Source organism: Eptatretus burgeri, chromosome 2 (genome assembly GCF_056783735.1).
Source record: "Eptatretus burgeri isolate ZD-2024b chromosome 2, Ebu_testis_v1, whole genome shotgun sequence".
NCBI classification, from domain to species: Eukaryota; Metazoa; Chordata; class Myxini; order Myxiniformes; family Myxinidae; genus Eptatretus; species Eptatretus burgeri.
This window is the reverse complement of record NC_140962.1, coordinates 41,559,831-41,581,973: the sequence shown is the minus strand read 5'-3', so window position 1 is coordinate 41,581,973 and position 22,143 is coordinate 41,559,831. Positions and strand designations below refer to the sequence as shown.

The window sequence follows — 22,143 nt, the reverse complement described above, 5'->3', positions numbered from 1 at the left end:
AGATCCAGATCCAGATACAAGATTTTAAAAAGTAATTATTTACAATTGAAAGATGGGGCCAAAAACGATATAAAGCACGATCTTTCAAAAAGTTGTGGACGGGTTATTTTGAAAACTCTGTGAATGAGTTGGTTTGGTAACAAGAACAAGCCAATTCCATTTTGGTTAAGGTCCGAATTCAGATCCGGCCTATCATTCAGATACAAAACGTAAACTGTTCAGCCTGACGGATGCATGCGCTATACCGAATGCCACTCCGGTTTACTTTGTAGAGTATTTAGCTCACCTGGGATTTAGGCCGGTGAGCTTATGCGATTGAGCAGTGTCGGTAGGTGAGTGAGTGAGTAAATGAGTCATTGAGTCCGTAAACATTTTAGTTATTATCGCTTGGATCAAACACACTGTTTTGGTGAAACTTGGCCACAAGTTTCACATCTGATGCCGAATGAAGGTGTATTGACCGCATCAAAATCTGCGTTCATTAAGTGGGTCTATGGGGGGGGTTTGACCCCCCAAAATAGGTACTTGTTCTCTTCTTCGAAACTTCACATACAATTTCAATGAAACTTGACCACAACCTTCATCACCCATGATGTACCAAAGTGTACCGATCGCATCAAAATTCTGCACTCATAAAATGAGTCTATGGTGGCCTTTTTGACCCCCCCCAAGATAGGTGTATTTGCTCTCTTCTCCAAAACTACACACTATTTTGATGAAACTTGACCACAACCTTCATCACCTGTGATTTACTAAAGTTTTTTTCACGGCGGAAAAAAAATCAGGGTCTAAGGGAGTCTGCGGGGGTTTGAGTGACTGTTGCTCCTGATCCAGGTGAGCTTCAGGATGCACTGTCCTAGAAGTGACATTATTTATTACCTCTGCCACCGAAGGTAAACGGAGGTTATATTTTCACTCCTTTCTGTTTATCTGTGAACAGGATATCTCAAGAGGTTGCGGATGGATTTGGACGAAACTTTGGAGACAGTTTGGTGTGTGATAAGGAAGCGAATTGTTTTGATTTTGGTGAAGATCCTGATATGAGAATTTTTTTTTTAATTTTAAAGTGATTTTCACCATTGAGAGATGGGACCAAAAACGATATATAGCACGATATTTCCAAACGTGGATGAGTTATGACAAAACTAGTTGGATGAGTGAGTTGGTTAGGTGACAAGAACAAGCCGATTCGATTTTGGTTCAGGTTCGGATCCAGATCCGGCCTATCAGTGGGATACAAAGTGTAAACTGTTCCGCCTGGTGGAGGTATGCGCTCGACTGAGTTTTATTTCTCAAAATGCCTTTTTTCATTTGTTGGTATGCAGGTGGGCTATGGAAAGGATAATTGGAAAGCTGCTCAGGATGGTGGGGTAAGCCCATTACATGTGGTGGAACGACTCAATGTCAGTGCGATACTTGCACGGCAGCTAGCACGGCACAATGGTCTCGGTCCTGAGCCAATGCTATCTGTATCTGCCACCTTGCCAACACTTGCCATTCACCTTAATGAGGATAAGATCAAAGTTCTGAGGTGTTGGATGGAAGGTTTGCCATTAAGGAATGTGCAGTGTGAAGATCATGACATTGGAGAGCAAATGTCTGCGAAATTGAGCACAGGCAGTGCAACCAGAAGCAGTACAGAATGGCTCTCCAAAGACTCTTCATTTCATGACTCAACAAAGCAGAACTTGGCCTCATTTGCTCTTGTCCGCCGCATTCATGCCCTCCTTGATATTGAGAAGACACGACTTGCAGTTGAGAGCTGTGGAAGATACCTTGCTGTTCTCGAAGTGACCGGCACTCGAGCACAAGTGGCTGTAGATCCTCAAGGTCTGTCACTGAAACTGACTGTACAAGACCTCCTTCTCATTGACTCAATGCAGACTTGTGGGCATGACTTTGAACTTCTGGCAGCCTCACGGCCAGGACTTGCATTTCGTGCTCCAAACTACAGTCAGTTCGAAACCCCAATAGCAAACACCACAGCTTCCCCTGCCGATGTGGAAAATAAAGACATTAATTCTGAGGCTTGGAGGCGGTGGTCCAACACCCAGTACTTATCATCCTCTTCCCTTCAGGAATGGTTGTCACTCCATCAGGACCATGCTTCTTCTTCCATGTCTCAAAAGGGAAAGGATGCTGACTCAGACATGTCTGTTTTCACCCCCTGCCAAGAGTGGTTTTCCCATTCTTTTGAAAAGTGCAAACCTTCAAACATTTCATTGAAAAGAGTGGATTCCAAAGTTTCAGAGGCTCTGATATCCATTGAATACACCACAATGGTGTATGATGCTGCTCTTCCAGGGTGAGGAAATATTTTGTCCTATTTTAACATTTTGTAATATAATTTTGCTGTTTTTTTATTAACCCTCATTTTAAGCCCAGTATGTTAATGTATTACTAATGAAGTCGTTTGACATCTGGACACGACTTTTTTTTTTCCTGAAAATTGTGTAAATTACAATATTTTGACGATTTTATAAATAAAATAAAAAAATTCATTGAAATTTTATGATTTTCAATTTTTTTTCTCTTATTTGGTCCATTATTTGTATTTATTCTAATTTGATTTAAATTTAATTTTCAGGCAGTCTCTGAAGATAAAGATGAACAACTTGGATGTGGTTTTCAACCCAGAGACCTTTGTGGAGCTTTTTGCTTTTTTCCAGCTAAACTTCCCTGGAGAATTAAAGAAAAATGTTCCCCAAGTGACAACTGCAAAGACGTCCATTGGAAATTGCCAGTTAAGAGAAGCACAGGGAAAGGTTCAACTTGCCACTAATGGAAAAGGGAACAGTAGTGCAACTATGCTACAAGAAGGAACCTGGGTGAGTCTGCATGTTTTATCATTGATATAAATAAGTATTTATCATTGAAAATTATTGAAAACATGTTTTATCATCTAGATTATCAAGACAGTGATTTCCTCAAACTTCACGAAGGAAACATTTAGACCTTTTGTCAAATTGCAAATGTATGCAGTGGCTACACTGTGCCATCAATAACTTTATAATGGAGAGATTCTTATTCATTCGTATTCAGCACAAAGCTGCGGGGTTGCATGATTGGCTGAGAGCTGTGCTGTGCCGCTGATGCAATGCTCTCTGTAAGTTATGGCATGAATTTGGAATTTGGCTAGGGCGCTGGCGATAGGTCACCTACTCTTCACGAAAGACACTGTGGGATGTTTCATGTCCACCAACTAATGCCGGCAGATGGGACGCTCGTTTAACGTCCATCCGAGGGACTGCACACACATTGATCAATTATCCTTCTTGTGAAGCACCGGAATGACAGTTTATAGCTGGGTCGGAATCCAAACCCAGGCTAGACAGCTGAGAGGTGAGTATGCATACCTCTGGGCCATCCTGCCAGCCTATCAATTCAACATGTGCAGGAATAAAGGATATATGGCACTAGCAGGGCTATTTGGTGCTGCCCAGCTGAGTAGCTTTTCCCGGCAGTGGTTTCGGGACGTGTTAGACTTTGAAAAGCTATGGAATTATTGGCCTCATGGTGATTACCTTTTGCCTGCGGGCCGGCAGCAGCACTGCCTGACCCCACATCCCAATATACACTTTATAGTGGCATTTGGTGGCCTCGAAACGGATGTAAAGCTCAATGTGTGGTAGCTTAAAGCCTTGCACAGATTCTGAAATACCTACATCTAAATATTGGCCTTCTCGGTGCTACGGTTCAACTGTGAAAGAATAAAGCACAAACGCATAAAATACACAAATGCACAAACAAACATACCACACTTGAAAATATTTATATATAGATAGAAGATACTGTATAATATTTTTGATTTAAATACTTAAAAAATTTGTCATTGTTTTTGTCTCCGCAATTAAAGGCAGGAGGCATTATCTTTTCGGGTTGTCCCTCCATCCCTCTGTTATCGGTATTTTATTTTTTGTTTTGTGACCACGATAACTTGTGAACCAGTGAAAGGGACTTCAGCCAAACTTGGGCATGTTTCATCTGCAATATAAATATGAACTGATTATATTTCGGTGGGTTCATAATATCCAAGGTCAAAAGGGCATGTGGTCTTTAATTGAAAATCATTTTGTTACTGCAACAACTTGTAAAGCACTGAAGGGATTCCAACCAAACTTTGCTGACGTATGGACTGTATAATGATGAACTGACCAAATTTTGGGGGCAACAAGTCAAAGATCATAGGCCACGTGCCTTTTGAAAATTATATTGCAATCGAGTTAGAAGTATCTGATGTCTCTCTTCTACTTTTCTGTCTTTTTCACTTTCTAAGTAGAAGTTAACAAGGCATGGTTTATTGAATCTTGCAAGGGTAATGAACTGATTATATTTCGGTGGGTTCATAATATCCAAGGTCAAAAGGGCATGTGGTCTTTAATTGAAAATCATTTTGTTACTGCAACAACTTGTAAAGCACTGAAGCGATTCCAACCAAACTTTGCTGACGTATGGACTGTATAATTGATGAACTGACCAAATTTTGGGTGCAACAAGTCAAAGATCATAGGCCACGTGCCTTTTGAAAGTTATATTGCGATCGAGTTAGAAGTATCTGATGTCTCTCTTCTACTTTTCTATCTTTATTCTCTCATGCTCGCTCTCGTATGGCTTTTAATTTTCATCTGACCTTTACTTGAGATCAAACGTAATAGTGGGTTAACATGTAATGTGGGTGGAGGTATATCCATCCATGCAATCGCGTCAAATGTAATTTTTTTTTCATTTTGTAGCATGTCACTGCAGACATTCAGAGTCTCAACATTCTTGTGGCTCGTATGGCTGAGGAACCAGGCACTGTTGGAGCTTCTTTACCTGGATTCATGCTGCAACCCAAAGAAGCAGTTAAAGTGGCTGCACTTTCTATTGGGAAAGTACATTTTGCAGCACAGATGAACCGAGGTATGAGGCACCTCTGTGGTTCACTTGCGTGCCTTGAAGTGGCTGACCTTTCAACTGCTGCTCAACCTGATGGCTCTGTTTGCGTGCTCAACCTTGGACGTGGGTCTGAACTAAGTACACAAAATGCAGTGGAGTTTACCATTGTGGTAAGTAAGGATTCACAAAAGAAAAAGGCTGACAAGAATACATCTTGGTGCATTGTAATTTGTTTCGTTATGGCATTCTCTATTGATTTATCACTGTATTATTTACTCTTGGCAGTCAGGTGACACAGAATACAGTCATGCTGTGCGGCTCCGCATGGCATCTCTATGTTACCGCCATAGGCCAAACTTCATCTCTGAGCTCATCACGTGGCACTGCCAGTTGGAAACTGCCACTCGCCTCTCGCAGACCATTGCGAATACTACCATGCATTACAGGTATGGCTGGTGTTCCTTATGGGATGAGATTGTTGACAAAATGGAATGGGCTTTTTCACTTTCTAAGTAGAAGTTAACAAGGCATGGTTTATTGAACCTTGCAAGGGTAATTGATGATTTTATATTGAATACTTCAATGTTCAAGTTGGGATTCATTTAAATTTCTTCATAATGTGATTTGTATTGTTTGTATATTTTATTGTACGAGTGCACACACTCCCTAAGGGAGTGAGAGAAAAGGTTTTGTCTTATCCTCTCTTGGGTATATAGATTACAGTAGCTCTCGGCTCGGGTCTGTTTGTCTGTGGGCCACGCAATAAGCATATAATACCTCAAGAATGTTGGCTTTCCTCCCTTTCTGTTTTGTGTTAAATAGCAGTAACAACTGTTTTAAAAGGTAATCATGCATGTTTGTGGTTTATAAATTTTTAAAAAAACTTTTGATTGGGTGCCCCACGAAATTCCACAATTAGCTATTTATGCACATTAACACAGCGTTTGTCCAAGGAGGAAAAAACATTTGGGGAGGGGTGATGTTTGTACATTATTTGTATTAATATTGTTTTGTAATAACATTAATATTATGCTATTATCATTTATTAGTGTTGTTGTTACCCTCACCAGAGGAGAGGGTGTTGCGTTTGGGTCAGTTTGTTTGTGTGTTCGTCCGCATCGAATGTGCTAACGTCGGTCACAAATGCCACTGATTGGTAGCCAGTGAAACACGCTATCTTTTTTTTTTTTTAAACCGAGTACCTCGATAAAGTATGTTCAATTAGAATGTAAGTCCATAATATACGTACAGTACTATAAAACCACACAAAACAAGTTCGGGAGAGGGTATGCAATCTTTGATTGCTCGTTATAGTTACTTTTGTTCTTGGATGCGGCTTTGGACAAACGTCACGATAACCTATCTATACACCTTAACATGGATTTCACCAAAGGTGGAAAAACCCCATTATGGCAAATTAAGTCACTACAACCTCCATCGTGTGACCCTTAGTCCTCCTTTAAAGTTTGGTTGAGACTGGATATCTAATGACCAAATGTATCGCGGTCAGACACGCAGACAAACACAAATACAGACAGACACCAAATTGTTTATTTTAGTATGATTAAGTTATACTGAAATGGCCGAGTGCATTGTAAATTTTCTTTCATGTCCAGTTTTTAGCCTGTTTTACTCCAAACATTTATTTTGCTCTGTCTCACCTCAAGTCATTAGACTGTCTTAGTGATTTGAAACACCAAAATCGAATCAATTTGTCCTTGTCACACACCCAACGTGGCCACCAAGTTTCGTCTGAATCTGTGCATAACTTTTTTGATATATCGTGCTACACATCGTTTTTGGCCCAATCTTTCAATGGTGAAGAATCGCTTCAAAAATTATAGTATCCGGATCCAGATCTTCACCAAAATCGAATCGGTTTGCCCTTGTCACACAACAAACTGGTTCACCCAGTTTCCAGCAAATTTGTCCATAACCTTTTGAGATACAAGTGGGACCATTGTTCCATTAGACCAAATTTTCATGGGTCTTCATTTCCTTGAAGTATGCCTGCCCACTGTACTGCTTGAGCATTAGCTTGCCTTTTCACTTAGCCCAGATGTGCTTGATCCAGGGTGGGGATTACACGATCATCATTATTATTGCCAAATGCTACTACTATTATTGTTGTTGATATTACTTGTATTAATTAATATATGCTTTGTTACAATGTTGTCGTTCTCTTTGTTATGTATTTTGTAATTAGGATTCCATGCCGTGGAAGGACCTATTAAGCTACTCTATACACCTTAACATGGCGTGCGTTTAAGACATGGGAATTCTTCTGTGTTCTTTGTAGTTAGCCAAGTCAACTAAGGATATTATGACGATCATTTTGTTGTTCCACACTCCCCATCAGAAAGCTCCAGTAGAACTCCACAAAAAACAACACACACACACACACACACACACACACACACACACACACACACACACACACACACACACACACACACACACACACACACACACACACACACACACACACACACACACACTCATCCATTTATAAGAGATCCTCCTCACAGACAGACAAACAGACAGGGGTATAAACATAACGTCTGTCAACCTTTGGTTGCGGGGGTAGAAATTTGATTTTCAGTTGAGGCTAGTTCAAAGGAAAGGGTTTAAACACAAGTGTTCTGTTGATTGGACAGTTGTCTTTTGGACTGATGGAGACTGTCCAGTCCCTGAAACAGATTTTCTTTTTATGGTGTTTAGCTGTTGATATGTTGTAATCTTTATTTAAAGCATTTTAATTGTTATAAATATCAAAGAAATTGAATTTTCCTTTTGGAAGTTGAAAACAACTTAATTTTTTTCCTCTCTCTCTTTGTACCCAGTGGGATGGTCAGCTTGTTTGAACCACCACTGCCAAAGTCATTCATTTCAAACAGTGACTCAAGTGACCACATATTTTCAATGAACATAGAAGATATACCTCAAGCCACACCTGTTGCTGCCACCACAAGTGAGGACCATCCCCTCACACGCCTTCTTCTTGATATTTTCATCAACTCTCCATTGGTCTGCATTCCCCGGAGTCCTGGAGCTACTGAAAGTATTTTGGCTTTTCTTGGCCATCTTACAATCCGCAATGCACCAGAGGTTCTGGATGAAACATTTTGGGGCCAGCAACTGAATAATGAGGTGGTGCCACCCCAGGCACAAGTTCTTCAGAAAGTACAACTGTTTGAGATGTTTCAATCATCCAAATTACCTCAACCCATAATTGCTGAAAGTGCTTCTATTGGTGGGTCTTGCCATTCAGATTGTGATCGCCAGACTCTTGGAGTTCCCATTGTGAATCCCAATGATGATGGGCTGCAAGTGCTGATTCAAGATATACGAATGTTCTCTTGCTCTTTTGGCTTGGATCCACAATATTGGGAAACCAGCATACATGGCTGTGAAAGTTTACAGGATGCTTATGCTGTTCTGCATGCCACCACTTTTGAGGGACGTGTGCAAAAAACACTGGTGGGTACTGCCACTGGACAATTCCTTGGTGAGGATTATGATGTCAACAGCTCAAAAACAGTCAGCCACAGCAATTCTGCACTACTGAAAATTGAAGGATCGTTTGTTAACCCTGTCAAGGTACGTATATGCCTGTGGCTGCACGACTTGTATAATTTTGTGCCTTTGTTTTCTTTCGTTTACAAATGTTTTGATGGTTTTAAATGGTCTTTCTCTCTGAGAATTAAGCTGCTTCACGAGGGGGTTTTGCATTATCTTTATTATTTTTTTTAAAATGAAGTATGCATTAACATTAAAACTGTACAATAACTGTGCCATGCCATTCTGCCAAATGTATAACATGCTATTAAACCGAGAGCTGGCGTACAACTGCAGATTTGATGCAGTTGCATTCCACGTAGATAAGCCGTCTGGCATTTCACGATGATTTCATTTCTTTTTTTGTCCCCCACCCTTCTGACAAAGTCGGAGACGGGCGGGGGGGGGACATTTAATTGAGCTCCGTACATCCAACCGACCAATAGTTTGTCCACAACCGATCATCTGTCCATGTACTTTTGTGTATGCAATATTTCAAAAACCGTTGAAAATTTGCCTTTCATATTGCATGTATCTATTCCTCATGACATTATCTAAACCTATTTAGATCATGGCTGTGATTTGCTAAATTATGTTGCCATGGCAACCATCTCAGTAACTTTGCTTGTATACGTGATATTTCAAAAACCGTTCAATATTTAGCTTTCATAGTACACAGATCTATTCCTCATACCCCCCAAAAACAGGGGAACTGGAGTACCAGCTCATTGTTTTTTTTTGTTTTTTTTTTCTCTTATTTTCTGTTTTTTGTTGGAGGGAAGTATGATGAAACAAATTGCATTCCATGCTACTTAATCTTTCCTGTGTACAAATGTATTGTATTTGATTGTTTCTGGTTTCTTGTAATGCAGAGTGGATCAAGTGTTTGTGTTAAATGTAAGTTTTCCTTTTAAATATACTATATCTTGGTTGGCTGAGTTGGGACAGGAGGGAGAGTAGGGGTAAGGATCTGGTGTAGTTGGGTGGGGGGGGGTGGGCGGAGGGGGGTGAGTGGTCGGGAGCAGTAGAATATGAATAGAGTGCAAGTCTGACATGGTAACAGTAGAGCTAATTTGTCACGACTCAACAGGCTGCATTCTGGAACATTAGTAAAATTTGGGTAGGTGGTGGGGGTGAAGGGGATGGTGGGGAGACAAGGGTGTTGGTTGGGAGGGGTGGTGATGCGTTAATTTAATCCTTGGATGCTGGGGCTTAAATGGGGATTTTAAAAATCACACTACGGATTAAAGGTGCCCACTTCATGTCTTTCCACAAACAATAACTGCCCTTGTTCTTTTCTTTCCTTGCTTATATTTTACTGGTCTTTCAGCTGGGATTTCAGTCCATGCTGGCTGCAAAGAGAGATTTGCCTGCAATTGATCTTGTCTGAGTGTCATTTCCAGCTCGACACCAAAACAAAATTATATAACAAAATAAATACAGTATTAAATACAGTACTGTATTTTTATTTTTAATCTCAACTTTGCTTTTTATTTCCTTTGCATGGGTTCTGTAACATGGTTTTATAAGTTGCTAATATTGGCTTTTTGGGAATATTTTTCCTTTTCCTCTGTTAATTGATACAATTTCTGGAATTGATGATTTATCAAAGTTTGTTCATGCTATTTAAATGATTGGGGTCAAAAGGGATTTACGTGGGTGGAGACTGTCATCCCCACGTGGGTGGGGATGGGTGGTTATGTCCCCCAAAATAGGTATTTACTATAACATTGGTTCGTTGGTACATTTTGCTGATTCCATCCTATTTTGACTTCCTCTTTAGTATGATTATTCTACCAGGTGAGCACCCAGCAGTATTGCCCCTATTTTTATGTTTCAATATGTCAGATATATATATATATATATATATATATATATATATATATATATATATATATATATATATATATATATATATATATATATATATATATATATATATATTTTTATCTAACGTCATTCTCATAATCACATTCTTGATGATGAAAATGACTTCTGGTCTCTTGTGCTTATCGCAATCACACAATGGTATTTGCACAGTCCTCGTTAAAGATCACTCATTAGTCGAAAATGTCGGACTTGAGCCTTGCTTATTTAGAATCTATGCAGTTGGTGCCATCAATTTTGATTCTAGATATTGCTTGCTTTATTATTATTATTATTATTATTATTATTTTTTTTGCTTTGTTTAATACATGCTGCAATATCTGCAGGTTTCTTCCATAATTCAGTGGATCAAAATCGGCCATTTTCATTAGATTTGAAGCATCTGAGCTTGTTGGAGTTGCATGGCTGACAACAATGTCTTTTTGCTTATCTGGAATTGCAATTCCAGATATTGGAATTCCAGACAAGGCATTGTCATTCTGCACCGTCCGTATCCAATTTTGACTTCTCTGGCTAAACCGCTGAGCCATCTGGCTGAAATTTGGCAGCAACATTCCGCTCCTGACTGGTTACGGAGATTGCAAAGCTCATTCTGGTCACATGACTTTAAGTAGGTCAAAATGGCAGACTTAGTAAATTTCTTCAAAAATCTTCTTCCCCAGACCCACCAGTCAGAATGCCACTAAATTTGGGCCACAACATTAGGCCAGGGCCCAGATAAGTGACAGTTCCAGTGGTCCTATTTTTTTCATTCTTTATCCTGTCACTGACTTTTTGAATGACACTCGTGAGATAACCTAGTCTTCTCTTATTATGCGTATGGTCCATATGGTTCTTGTATTTTTCCACGACTTATGTTGTTTCTTTCAGGTGGTTTTATCAAAACACGTGTATGAGCAGGTGTTGGAAACTTTAGATCATCTTATGGATTTTGAAGCTTATCAACATCCTACCTGCAGTCCTTCAGCTTCTTCCAGTCCCACTTCAATGCTTTCACCCATCAGCCAGGAGAATAGCCCTCCAGCATTTACCAAAGTGGAGGCACACATCTCGATGGAAGAACTCAAAAGTAAGAGCCATAATGTTAAAAAAAAAAAAAAAAAAAAAAAAAAAAATATATATATATATATATATATATATATATATATATATATATATACACAGTATATTTGTTTTTCACTCTATCTTTTGTGGGGAAAATATTGATAAAAGGCAAATGACTCAAATATTGAACTACCGTAGTTTAATTATTAACCCAAACGGACTTCAGTTGCAATGGCGTTTGTATTATGGAATTTATTTATTTATTCCATAACATTGAAATAACAGTCTAAAGGCATTTCACAATGAGAATTTGTGCTTAGTCACTGCTACAACTACTACTACCACCTGCTATTTTACTCGGACTAGTTCAACGTCCGCAATTATTCCCAAATTCTTGTAAAGTAGGTTTATTGCACACATACACTCTTCCTCCTATTTTGTCTGAGTCATATAACTGTCCAATACAACTCTTCCCTTCAGTACTTCAACCATATGGTTGGTGCACTTCCATTGTACTATTCCCCATCCCGAACTGTGATCTTTTCTACCACCATCAATCCTAACTAAACCAAATTTCCTATTTGCAGGTTGCCGTTTCCTCATTTCCTGTTCATTCATTCCTTGCTTTTTGCATCCTAGTGTCTGTTAGTTTGTTTCCTACTTAGGCTTTAGTTATTTTATAACTTGGTTTACAGATCCGCCGACTGTATATTTGCCGAAATGAAATATAAATATAAAACACATTTTTAGGCTTTTATATTTATACATTTTCCACCGAAGGTCCAAAAGTTTCAAAACTCGAAATGTAAACGTCGACATTTATTTTCAAAATCTAATTTCGTGCACGCCAAAATGCTGAGTCACCTTTAACCAAACTGCGCAGTCGTCTTCGGTCATGGCGTCTGAGCAGTGGTCAGCGTGCTTCAGATTGACTATGGTCTGGGGCAAAAGTCTGGGGCAGATTCTTGGGCAAAAATGATTGTTAAGAAGTATGTCAGTGGTATAAATTCGAGTGACTGTATTGGTGATTTAATCACGCAACATCTTGACGACGAATATTGTGGCCGAACTATTGCATCAATTCACTGCAGCAGCAGGGATGATTCGCAGGCTACTCTCGATCATGCCGATTTTGTTTCCATCGAAAGTTGTACACCGCTGTTCGTATTGAAAGATTTCGGTGCCAAGTACATCAAAGTTTCCCTGCAAGATGCTGATATTCAGCCTTCAACGGACCAGAAATCAGCCTTTGATGTGCTCATGGGGATGGGGAGACGGTACGATCAGATTCCCACTGAAAAGTAAGCGCTGGTTCTCGCTCTGATTGACCGTTTTGAGCGTGTTGACTCCTCGTAGACACATTTTTTAATCATATCCAGCACTATGCACTGGTGTTCACGCACACATCTACCACTTGGACAGTAATTTTCTCAGCATTGTTTCCATTTTTTTTGATGATCCAACAGGTTTATATAAGAAAACATGCCAGACTATATTGTAAAAACAAGTTTTAACCCTTCTTTATTGTTTTTCACATCAGATGATACAGTGAACATGGGCATCCTGCTTTTGAATGGTCTTCCATCTTCAATGTTTTCTTCGATCCTCCTGGTCCAGGATTCATATCCCCCCCCCACCTACCCTTGTCTTTTCCATGGAACATCCGAAAAAAAATCATAAAAATATTTAATTTCTAAAAATTGAAATTATATTTATATTTATATTTCGACCTACTGACCCTACATTTTAGCTGAAGAACTGCGTAAACCAAGTTATAAAATAACTAAGGCCTTACTGCCTGCCACCTCACGCTTCCATTAGCCTCAAACTTGTATGTGAAAATATAGCTTTGCTGAGGTGATGAGGTCTTTGCATTGGCTAAGTGGTGCTTTGTGTGTGTGAAAACCTCAACCAGGTACTAATTGGAATGGTTCTAAGCCATATCCTGGAATATACCTTGATGCTCCTATTTCATAATGGTGTTTGCAAAGCACAGACATCTCCACATCTGAAAAATGCCACTCTGAGACTTCCATTCATGAGACCTCAGTTCTGACTTGTAGTTGTGGTACCAGAAATGATGCATTATAAGAAAGTGTTGTCTTCAGAATTGACCAGTTCCCTTTCTCCCATTTGACTACTCCTCAACATCATCCAACCATTGATTTGTGGAAGGCATGCTGGACTACGATCTATTGTGCACATACATTTTTCCCCCATCTGGAAAGGATGGTATCCATTGCCAAAGAGTTCTCAAATGTTGACAAGTTTGCTGAAGCTGTGGAAGTTTTATGAAGAATTTCAAACATTTATTGGTGGATTTCGCTGATGATATCAGCCTTTTCTCCAACACAATAGCTGAAGCGCAACAACTACTACACAGGGTTGAGTGTACAGCTGCAAAAGTCGGTCTCATCGTCAACAAGGAAAGGACTGAGTTCATGTCGTTTGGCAATGTTGATGATCTCATCTCTCTCAGTGGTACCAAATTGAAGTATGTGCCAGATTTCCAGAATAACTGAAATTTCTCATCACCAAAAACATTGAGCTTGTTGAAAGTTCATCGATTGATTATACAGTGTGGTGATTATTGGCTGCTGAAGACATCCATATGTGACTTGCAAATTATTTTGTGATGGTCACTTATTTCATCAAGAGTGTAAAACAAGCAGTCATCAACCGGTATTTGCGAAATCAGTTGCTGTGACCTCATCCGTTTGGACCTCTAAAACAATGGTCTTCTAGCTTTTGATTGGTGAACCAATTCAGTGACCCCATATGCAAATTCTGTTCAAATTACAAGTCAATCGGATGAAAATTCCCAATTTTAAGTGACTTTGACCTTTGATGTTTTGAGCTCAAAAGCAATAGGGGGTTATAACTTTTGACTTGCTCTACCAGGTGGTGAAGTTTCTTGAAGATTGGTGTGGAATTGTGACCTTTAGGCGATAGACAGACACAGAGACAGTCAGAATAACAGACCAGACTAACCAATATGATGCAATCACAATCCCTGAATCTTCAATTTTGCAAGTTATGAACCACATGCTGTAAGAGCGGCCACCTCAATCAACCATGAAAACATTGAAGTGAGTTGAGAGTCTCATTTTGACTGATCGATGAGTGTACGTCATATCAGTTCAGAAATGAAGATTGGTTTCAAGTCTATCATCCCAAAGAAGTACTGTAGTCAGTTCAAACAAATTTTAACACCTTCAATATTTTCCGATGACAATTTTTTTTGTTTTACTATGCTCTGTATTTTTAGCTTTTATTATTGTATTCAGTATTGTTGTATTCAGTATTGTTGTTTGGATGTTTTAAAAAAAAAAATCCATTTTGTTCTTGAAGTGGGTGAGAAATTTATTTTATATTAAGATTTATTGTTAAATCTTGTCATATTAAGATTTACGAATTTTGAGCAATGCAATAATATTGTCACAGGTACTCTCCCCACCAAGCAGCTGTGAGCAGTGCTTGGTGTGTAAATGCAAATGCCGAGGTCTTGTCCTGAAAGACGGCAGAGCTTAGAGCTCAATTTGATTGATTACCTCCGTCAACCCAATCGGGCAACACCCTGCTGCTCTGGCCAATAAAAGCACTTTTCCTTGTCAGCAGAAAAGGCAAATAGTAAGCCGCATTGCTGCCACAGTAGGTGGGTCCTCCAAGGGGCTCCACCCCGGGGTGATGACATTGATGGCAGCAGATATTCCACGCTCTCTGGTCCCCACACATATGCCAGAGAGAGGGGGGTGAAGGAGCCTACATTATTGTGCCACGTGCTGGAGAAACTTTGTATTAATGACCCTCTCGGAAGTCCCCTCACTTACCTTGCCTGTCCTCTGCCAGTTCAGACAGGAAAGACAGATCATGCGATGTCCTTAACCAAGACAACCCCTCTATGAAAAAACAACACCACCACTTTCCATTGGCATGCAGGCCAACTCAATATAAACATGAAGTCTTTGTAGGATAAAATGCTCTATCCTACACAAACACGAGCACATGGTCCATGTTAAGCCTTTACATTTTCATAATTACTCTGTACCCCACACACGTAACAATATCGTTGAATTGATCAGGGGCATAATCATTAAATGTGGAAGGCAATTCTCAACTATTTTCATGCATTTAGATTTCTTTATTGTTCTTCTCACATGGCAGTTATCCTAACCAGTGACTTGGGACAGGGAGCTCAGGGACTTGTGGAGGCATGGTTTCAGGAGATGCAGCTCTTCGTTTCAGCACAGCGCCCGGGTCATACACTTCTTGATCTTCGGCTGAGAGGTTTAGAGATGGATGATCTCCTGCAGAAGCCAGATTCTGCACATCGTGCTATCATCCGTGAGGTTGATCCAAAGGCTGTCAAAGCAGGAGAAACCGAATGTCGAGAGTACCTTTCACAATCCTGCCCTGTGAATACTTCAGAGAGGTACTCATATCTTTGTCTGCCATTAAATCATTCCATCCTGTGGTTTAGGAGTGCATACAATAAAAAAAAAACACACACACTCCAAATTATATATACTGTAGTTTGATTCTTTTTAGATGATAGCATGGCTGTTGATGCACTCACAATCTTTGAACGCGAGAGTACACTCTTTCTGATGGGGAGGGGTGTCTCCTGTAAAACAAAATGTTGATTATAATGATACATGAAATGTTTATGCTTGTTATGAGACGATTGTCAAAAGAAATTGGAATATGTTAATCTTTCGTAAAGAAATATTAAGCTGTTTTTGTAATGTGCTTTGCAGGATGTTTGGAGAGTTGAAGACTTTTAATGGCTTGTCTGCCTCTTTACCTGCTGTTGTAGCTGAGCAACACAATGTCTTTGCCTTGTACCAAAGGCGAGCAAGGTACTCTTTCTCTCTCTGTAATACGAGCAGATCCTATCCTTTGCTTCGCTGACGGACCAATTGGTCATCATGTTTGCTAAAAATTTTGGGTGAGAAGGAGAAGGAAAGGAAGACAAATTTACGGATGTGAAGAGTGCTTGCACTCCTCACTTCCCATCCCCCTGCTCGTCCTCACGATCCGCTCCCCCACCCCCTTTGCTCCCGTTCGTCCTGATGTTCCTTCCCGCTAGAAATGTTAGGGTTAGGAAGTCCGATTTTGGGTAGTCAATCTATCTACCCTTATTGTCAGTTTTTCTGTCATGTTTGTCTGTCTGTCTGTTGGGTAGTCGATCTAGTCTACCCTTATTATCAGTATTTCCGTCGATATGTCTGTCTGTCTGTCTGTATGTCTGTTCGGTCCAGTGTTCCGTTAATACAATGGCGATTTCGATGAAACTTGATTGGTAGGTTCATACCATGACCTAGTTGTGTGCAAATGAGAAATGTTACTATGGACCCATCCGTTGCCGAGCAATGGACCTTTGAAATTTTCAAAAAAAATCTCTTTTTTTTTTTCGAAAATCAAAAATCGGGCCACGAGCGACTGTGGGCAGTACATTCAGCCATATTGTCAAAAATTTCCAGCCGGATCCTATGAAAACTGTCGGAGAAGATAGACTTTGAATGAACCCTGGTCGAAAACAATAAAAAAAACGAAGTTCGTTATATCTCAGAGACTATGAGTCAGACATACATGAAACTGGTATGGTAGGTTCATGGTATGTCCTAGTTATGTGTGAGAAAGAACCGTTGCTATGGACGCTTTTGTTTGGTAGTAACGGCTGAAAAACGACTAAATTCGACTTGATCGACTACCCATGTCCGCCTACCGGCTTGTTGGGTAGTCGATCTGGTTGAAAAAAGAAAAAAAATTCAAATTTTTTTTTTTTTTTGAGATTTGTTCTCCCCTTATCAGTATTTAAAATGGCGATTTCAGTTAATACAATGGCGATTTCAATGAAACTTGGTTGGTAGGTTCATACCATGACCTAGTTGTGTGCAAATGAGAACTGTTGCTATGGACACCACCGTTGTCGAGCAACGGGACTTTGAAATCTTTGGAAAATCATAAAAAAATTATTTTTTCGAAAATCAAAAATCGGGCCAAGAGCGACTGTGGGCAGTGCATTCAGCCATATTGTCAAAAATTTCCAGCCGGATCCTATGAAAACTGTCGGAGAAGATAGACTTTGAATGAACCCTGTTCGAAAACAATGAAAAACGAAGTTCGTTATATCTCAGACTATGAGTCAGATATACATGAAACTGGTATGGTGGGTTCATGGTATGTCCTAGTTATGTCTGAGAAAGAACCGTTGCTATGGACGCTTTTGTTGGCTAGTAATGGCTGAAAAACGACTAAATTCGACTTGATCGACTACCCATGTCCGCCCACTGGCTTGTTTTGTTTGTTTGTTTGTTTTGGGGGGGGGGGAGAAAGCGAAGGAGGATAATTTTACCCATGCGAAGAGTGCTTTCACCTCAGCATTGCCCAGGTATAAGATGAAACGAATACCCACTGCCATCACAATCAGGTGGCACTACACGGTACACATTTACATGGAGAATTTATGCCACACCCCCGCCCCCAGCACCCCCGTGTGAGACTATGGACACACAGCCTATGTCCCCTCCACCCCCCCTCATGACAGAATGGTGTGTGTGTGTGTGTGTGTGTGTGTGTGTGTGTGTGTGTGTGTGTGTGTGTGTGTGTGTGTGTGTGTGTGTGTGTGTGTGTGTGTGTGTGTGTGTGTGTGTGTGTGTGTGTGTCTGTACACACACATACAATTCCCATTTGATGTCAGGAAGGGGAGCAGAGAGTGGGAAGGGTTAACGAGCTGTGAGAGGTTGGGGCTTGGTGCAGAGGAGAGGTTTGGGGTGGAAGCGGAGGAAAGGTTTGGGGTGGGAGCGGAGGAGAGGTTTGGAGTTTGGGGTGGGAGCGGAGGAGAGGTTTGGAGTTTGGGGTGGGAGCGGAGGAGAGGTTTGGAGTTTGGGGTGGGAGCGGAGGAGAGGTTTGGAGTTTGGGGTGGGAGTGGAGGAGAGGTTTGGAGTTTAGGGTGGGAGCGGAGAGGAGGAGAGGTTCGGGGTGGGAGCAGAGTTCTTTTTGATTGGCTGATGTACCTTATTCTGTGTTACAAAGCGTTTATTCTGCTGAAGCAGTTTCTTGGCACGGTACATGATGGTTCGTTTGCCATTGCCTTCCCACCAGAAGTTAACTTGGAGGAACGCAGTTAGAGTGGAGGGTGGTGGTCTCTTGACAGAGGAGTCCAAAGTGAATCCTGCTGGGGCAGTTACTTTAAGCGGCTGTACCAGGCTGATGCACCAGCTGTCAAGTTCGATGTCAGGGGTGTTACTACCCCTATTGCTGAACCTCCAATCAACTCTGATCCACCTTTGTTTGTGGAAACACAGGCTGTGGTGAATTGGTTGAAATGGGGTAAAGCTCCTGGGCATCTGAGGCATCCATGATGAACTTCTCAAGTCTGGTGGAAATGCTGCACTTGTGTTATTGCATGCAGTTCTGTGCTTGCTTGAAACACAGGCATCATCCCAACTGACTGGAAGAAGGACCTTGTTGTCCCTCTCTGGAAAGGGAAGGGTGATCGCCAGGACTGCAAAAACTACCGAGAGGTGACGCTGCTCTTACTGCCGGGCAAGGTCTATGCTCGGATAATTCTTCATGGAGTTTGCCACCATCTGCTTGAGCACAAGCATCCAGATCAGTCAGGCTTTACACCAAAGCGGTCAACGATTCACCATATCCTTGCTCTCGGTGTCCTCACTGAACGCAGATGAGAGTTTCAGCAGGGGCTGCTTGCAGCCTTTGTTGATCTCTGGAAAGCGTTCGATGAAGTGAATCGGGATGCCCTCTGGAGGATTCTTGGTCCTCGTGGGGTGCCACCCAAACTGATCAATCTGATGTCTGAACTATATTCTGGTACTGAGAGTGCTGTGAGATATGGTGATACCATCTCCGACTTATTTCCAGTTGTTATTGGAGTTTGTCAGGGGTGTGTACTGGCCCCCACACATTTCAATGCTTGTGTGGACTGGATTCTGGGGAGGATGTCTGAGAGATCAAGCTGCAGTGCATCGTTGGGGAATGTCAAGATCTCTGACCTTGATATCACAAATGATGCAGTCATCTTTCAGGAGACTGAATATCCTTTTGGGGCCCTCGAGGTGCTGAATGAGGAGTCGGAACCGTTGAGATTACGGGTTTCCTGGGTCAAAACTAAGATCCAAGCTTTCAATGACATCTTGGATGCTGCTTACTTGTCTGTACCTGTTTGTGATGAGGATGTTGATGTCATGGAGAGATTCACTTACCTTGGCAGTGATATTCATGCCTCTGCTGGCTGTGAGCCTGAGGTCAATAGACATCTGGGTCAGGCCTGGGGAGTCATGAATTCACTGGACCATGGGATGCAGCGCTGCTGATACCTGTGCACGAGGACAAAAGTCGGAGTCTTCAGGTCCTTGGTGCTTCCAGTCTTGCTCTGGGGATGTGAGACTTGGACTCTGACCAGAATCTGAGACAGAGACTTAATTCCTTTGGTACCAGGTCTCTTTGGAGAATCCTTAGCTATCGCTGGTGTGACTTTGGATCGAACGAGTGGTTGCTAAGAAAGACTCAAATGAGATTTCTTACATGCATAGTCGGTGATCATCAGCTGCGGCTGTATGGACATGTGGCTCATTTTCCTGACGCTGATCCTGCTCACCAGATTCCCTCAGCAAGGGAGCCTCGTGAGTGGAGCAGGCCAATGGGCCGACCACGTGCTTCATGGTTGCAGAAGGATGATCCGCATCTCAAGGAGATGGGGATGGGCCAGATATCTGCCTGGGGGATGGCCAGACGGAGGCCACTGGAGTACCTGTGGAAAGTGGACGCAGCGACGTGCTACTCCACTACATGCTCCCATACCTGACCTGACCTGATGGGCGGCACATGCATAGATGAATCATCCTATCTGTAAAACCCTGGGATGACAGTTTTTAGCTGGGTCAGGTGTCAGAATAAATTAATTTTGAGGGAGGAAGCCCTTTAATCACTTTGCCTATGCTATGCACTCATACCAACTGCTCCTGGCACTGTCTTTCATACCTGAGAAGGTGAAGAAGTTTCTGGCAACTCTCGACTTTGATTCACTAATGAGCCCAGACAGTGAAGTGCCCAAGTCCTAAAAACCTGCTCTGCTGCTGTTGCAAATTCTCTTTCTGCTATGTTCACCCTATGTTACCTTCCTTCGACTTGAAGGTCAGCCAACATCACTGTATTTTATATGCCTGGTGTTGGCTCAACGGTTAGGGTGGCTGGTTTAAGATCCCAGGATCTTGAGTTCAAGCCCCTGTCATGTCGTTTAATGACCACCAGGAGGGTTGACTCGGCCTGTCATCCTTCCGAGGTCAGCAAAATGATTGCAGTGGGCATTGCATCAGCGACACAGCCACGTCCCCAGAAATGATGCAGCCAAGCAACCACAGGCTGCATACAAAGAAATAAATAATAAAACACAAAAATGGTGCAAAAACAAATCCTATTAACTGTAGGCCGATTACCTCACTTTCGCTTGGAAGTCGTCATGGAATCTTTCATCACAGCTGACAACAAGTTATTCCTTTTCTCCAAAGGCCTGATCTCACCACCTCTTATCTTCAAGACCCCATCCAAAACCACGATATTTTCTACCCCCGTTAATCCACCCCAAACCCACCTCCTTCAAATTCCCTACTTTCCTTCCTGAAAGTTCCTGTCATGTGAGGACTTGAAAGTCCCTGCAGTGTCCATCTTGTTTACCCTATGTACCCCACCCCATCCCTCTCCCTTCCACAGATCTCATGTCTCTGTTCCCCACTGTTTTGTCCTTCTCCCTCCCACCCCTCTTATCTCCTGCTCTCCTTGTACATTCTGTGTTTGCTCTCATATGAACCTTGACATTCTCTACAAAAAAAGAGAAGGTGGTTGCTGGGGGACCGCGTGCGTCTTGGGGAAACATGGGTGTTGGCGGGGAGGGAGGCAAAACACAGAGAGGGCAGTGGTTGCCAGACCAGAAAGGAAGTAGAAGAAGACAGAGACACCACTAACCTGTCTGTGATGACAAAGTGATAGGCCCATAGACTCAGATTCATAGTGGGAGATTCCATTAATCTTGGAAGCCTTGGTTTGTTTACACAGCATCAATCTGAGCAAGGTGTGAGCCCAGAGGGGAGAGCAGTATTCCGTAAAGCTGCGGACGAAGGCCTTGTAAGTGGATAAGAGTCCAGGTGTGCCAGAGCATTACATACATGACAACAATATGGAGTTGGCTAAATTTCTGAGTGGAGTGAACTAAAGAGATTGCTCCTCCTTCACATGAGTTGCAGCAGCAAGTTAATCATTGATCAACCAAGTTTTCATCCCATGTTTCTTCTGTTTTAAAACCATTAATTAAAGAATATTTAATATCTCGAAACATAGTTTGTGCATAACAAGCCTCATTTACAATTTGTGCTATCATCTGAGCCCATGGTTGATGTTGCTCATATCACAGGTTACATCTCAAATGCTATTATTATTTTATGTACATGCTTATCCATTGTTTATACTAATATTGTAATCACAGGTTCAAATCCCAGATGCGTAATGTATTTTTCAATTGGTCATACAAATGTCTTGTAATTCCTGTAAAATTTCACTGTTATCTATTAATATTGTTGTTATGTACGTACTCCATCACATATCTATCTGAACAAACTTCAACATGAGCCTGAAGGAATTGCTAAAAATAATTAACTGGGAATTCTGAATAATATTATGCAATCTAACCTCAGTGAAGATGAATACCAATCGTATAAATGGTCCAAAAAATGGAATTAACGAGTCTTTTCCGTTTGT

At 41.4% G+C, this 22,143-nt stretch overlaps 1 protein-coding gene and 1 long non-coding RNA gene across 6 annotated transcripts in view; one reads left to right on the top strand and one right to left on the bottom strand.

Annotated features, from left to right (window-relative positions):
- The window catches only part of VPS13D (vacuolar protein sorting 13 homolog D), a 429,405-nt gene that overhangs the window by 120,357 nt on the left and 286,905 nt on the right, over positions 1–22,143 (top strand). For all 5 annotated transcript variants that reach the window (XM_085868630.1, XM_085868636.1, XM_085868641.1 and 2 more), the window contains exons 21-28: positions 1,326–2,305; positions 2,588–2,828; positions 4,734–5,048; positions 5,164–5,324; positions 7,722–8,478; positions 11,194–11,392; positions 15,532–15,799; positions 16,125–16,226. In XM_085868630.1, the coding sequence (XP_085724756.1) occupies positions 1,326–2,305; positions 2,588–2,828; positions 4,734–5,048; positions 5,164–5,324; positions 7,722–8,478; positions 11,194–11,392; positions 15,532–15,799; positions 16,125–16,226 (3,023 nt within the window). The remainder of the gene's footprint in view (positions 1–1,325; positions 2,306–2,587; positions 2,829–4,733; positions 5,049–5,163; positions 5,325–7,721; positions 8,479–11,193; positions 11,393–15,531; positions 15,800–16,124; positions 16,227–22,143) is intronic.
- LOC147031891 (uncharacterized) lies at positions 15,602–21,575 on the bottom strand. The gene is made up of 3 exons (XR_015054805.1): positions 21,355–21,575; positions 15,944–15,991; positions 15,602–15,729 (listed from the first exon to the last, which is right to left on the bottom strand). It is a non-coding gene; the product is annotated as an uncharacterized LOC147031891 (long non-coding RNA).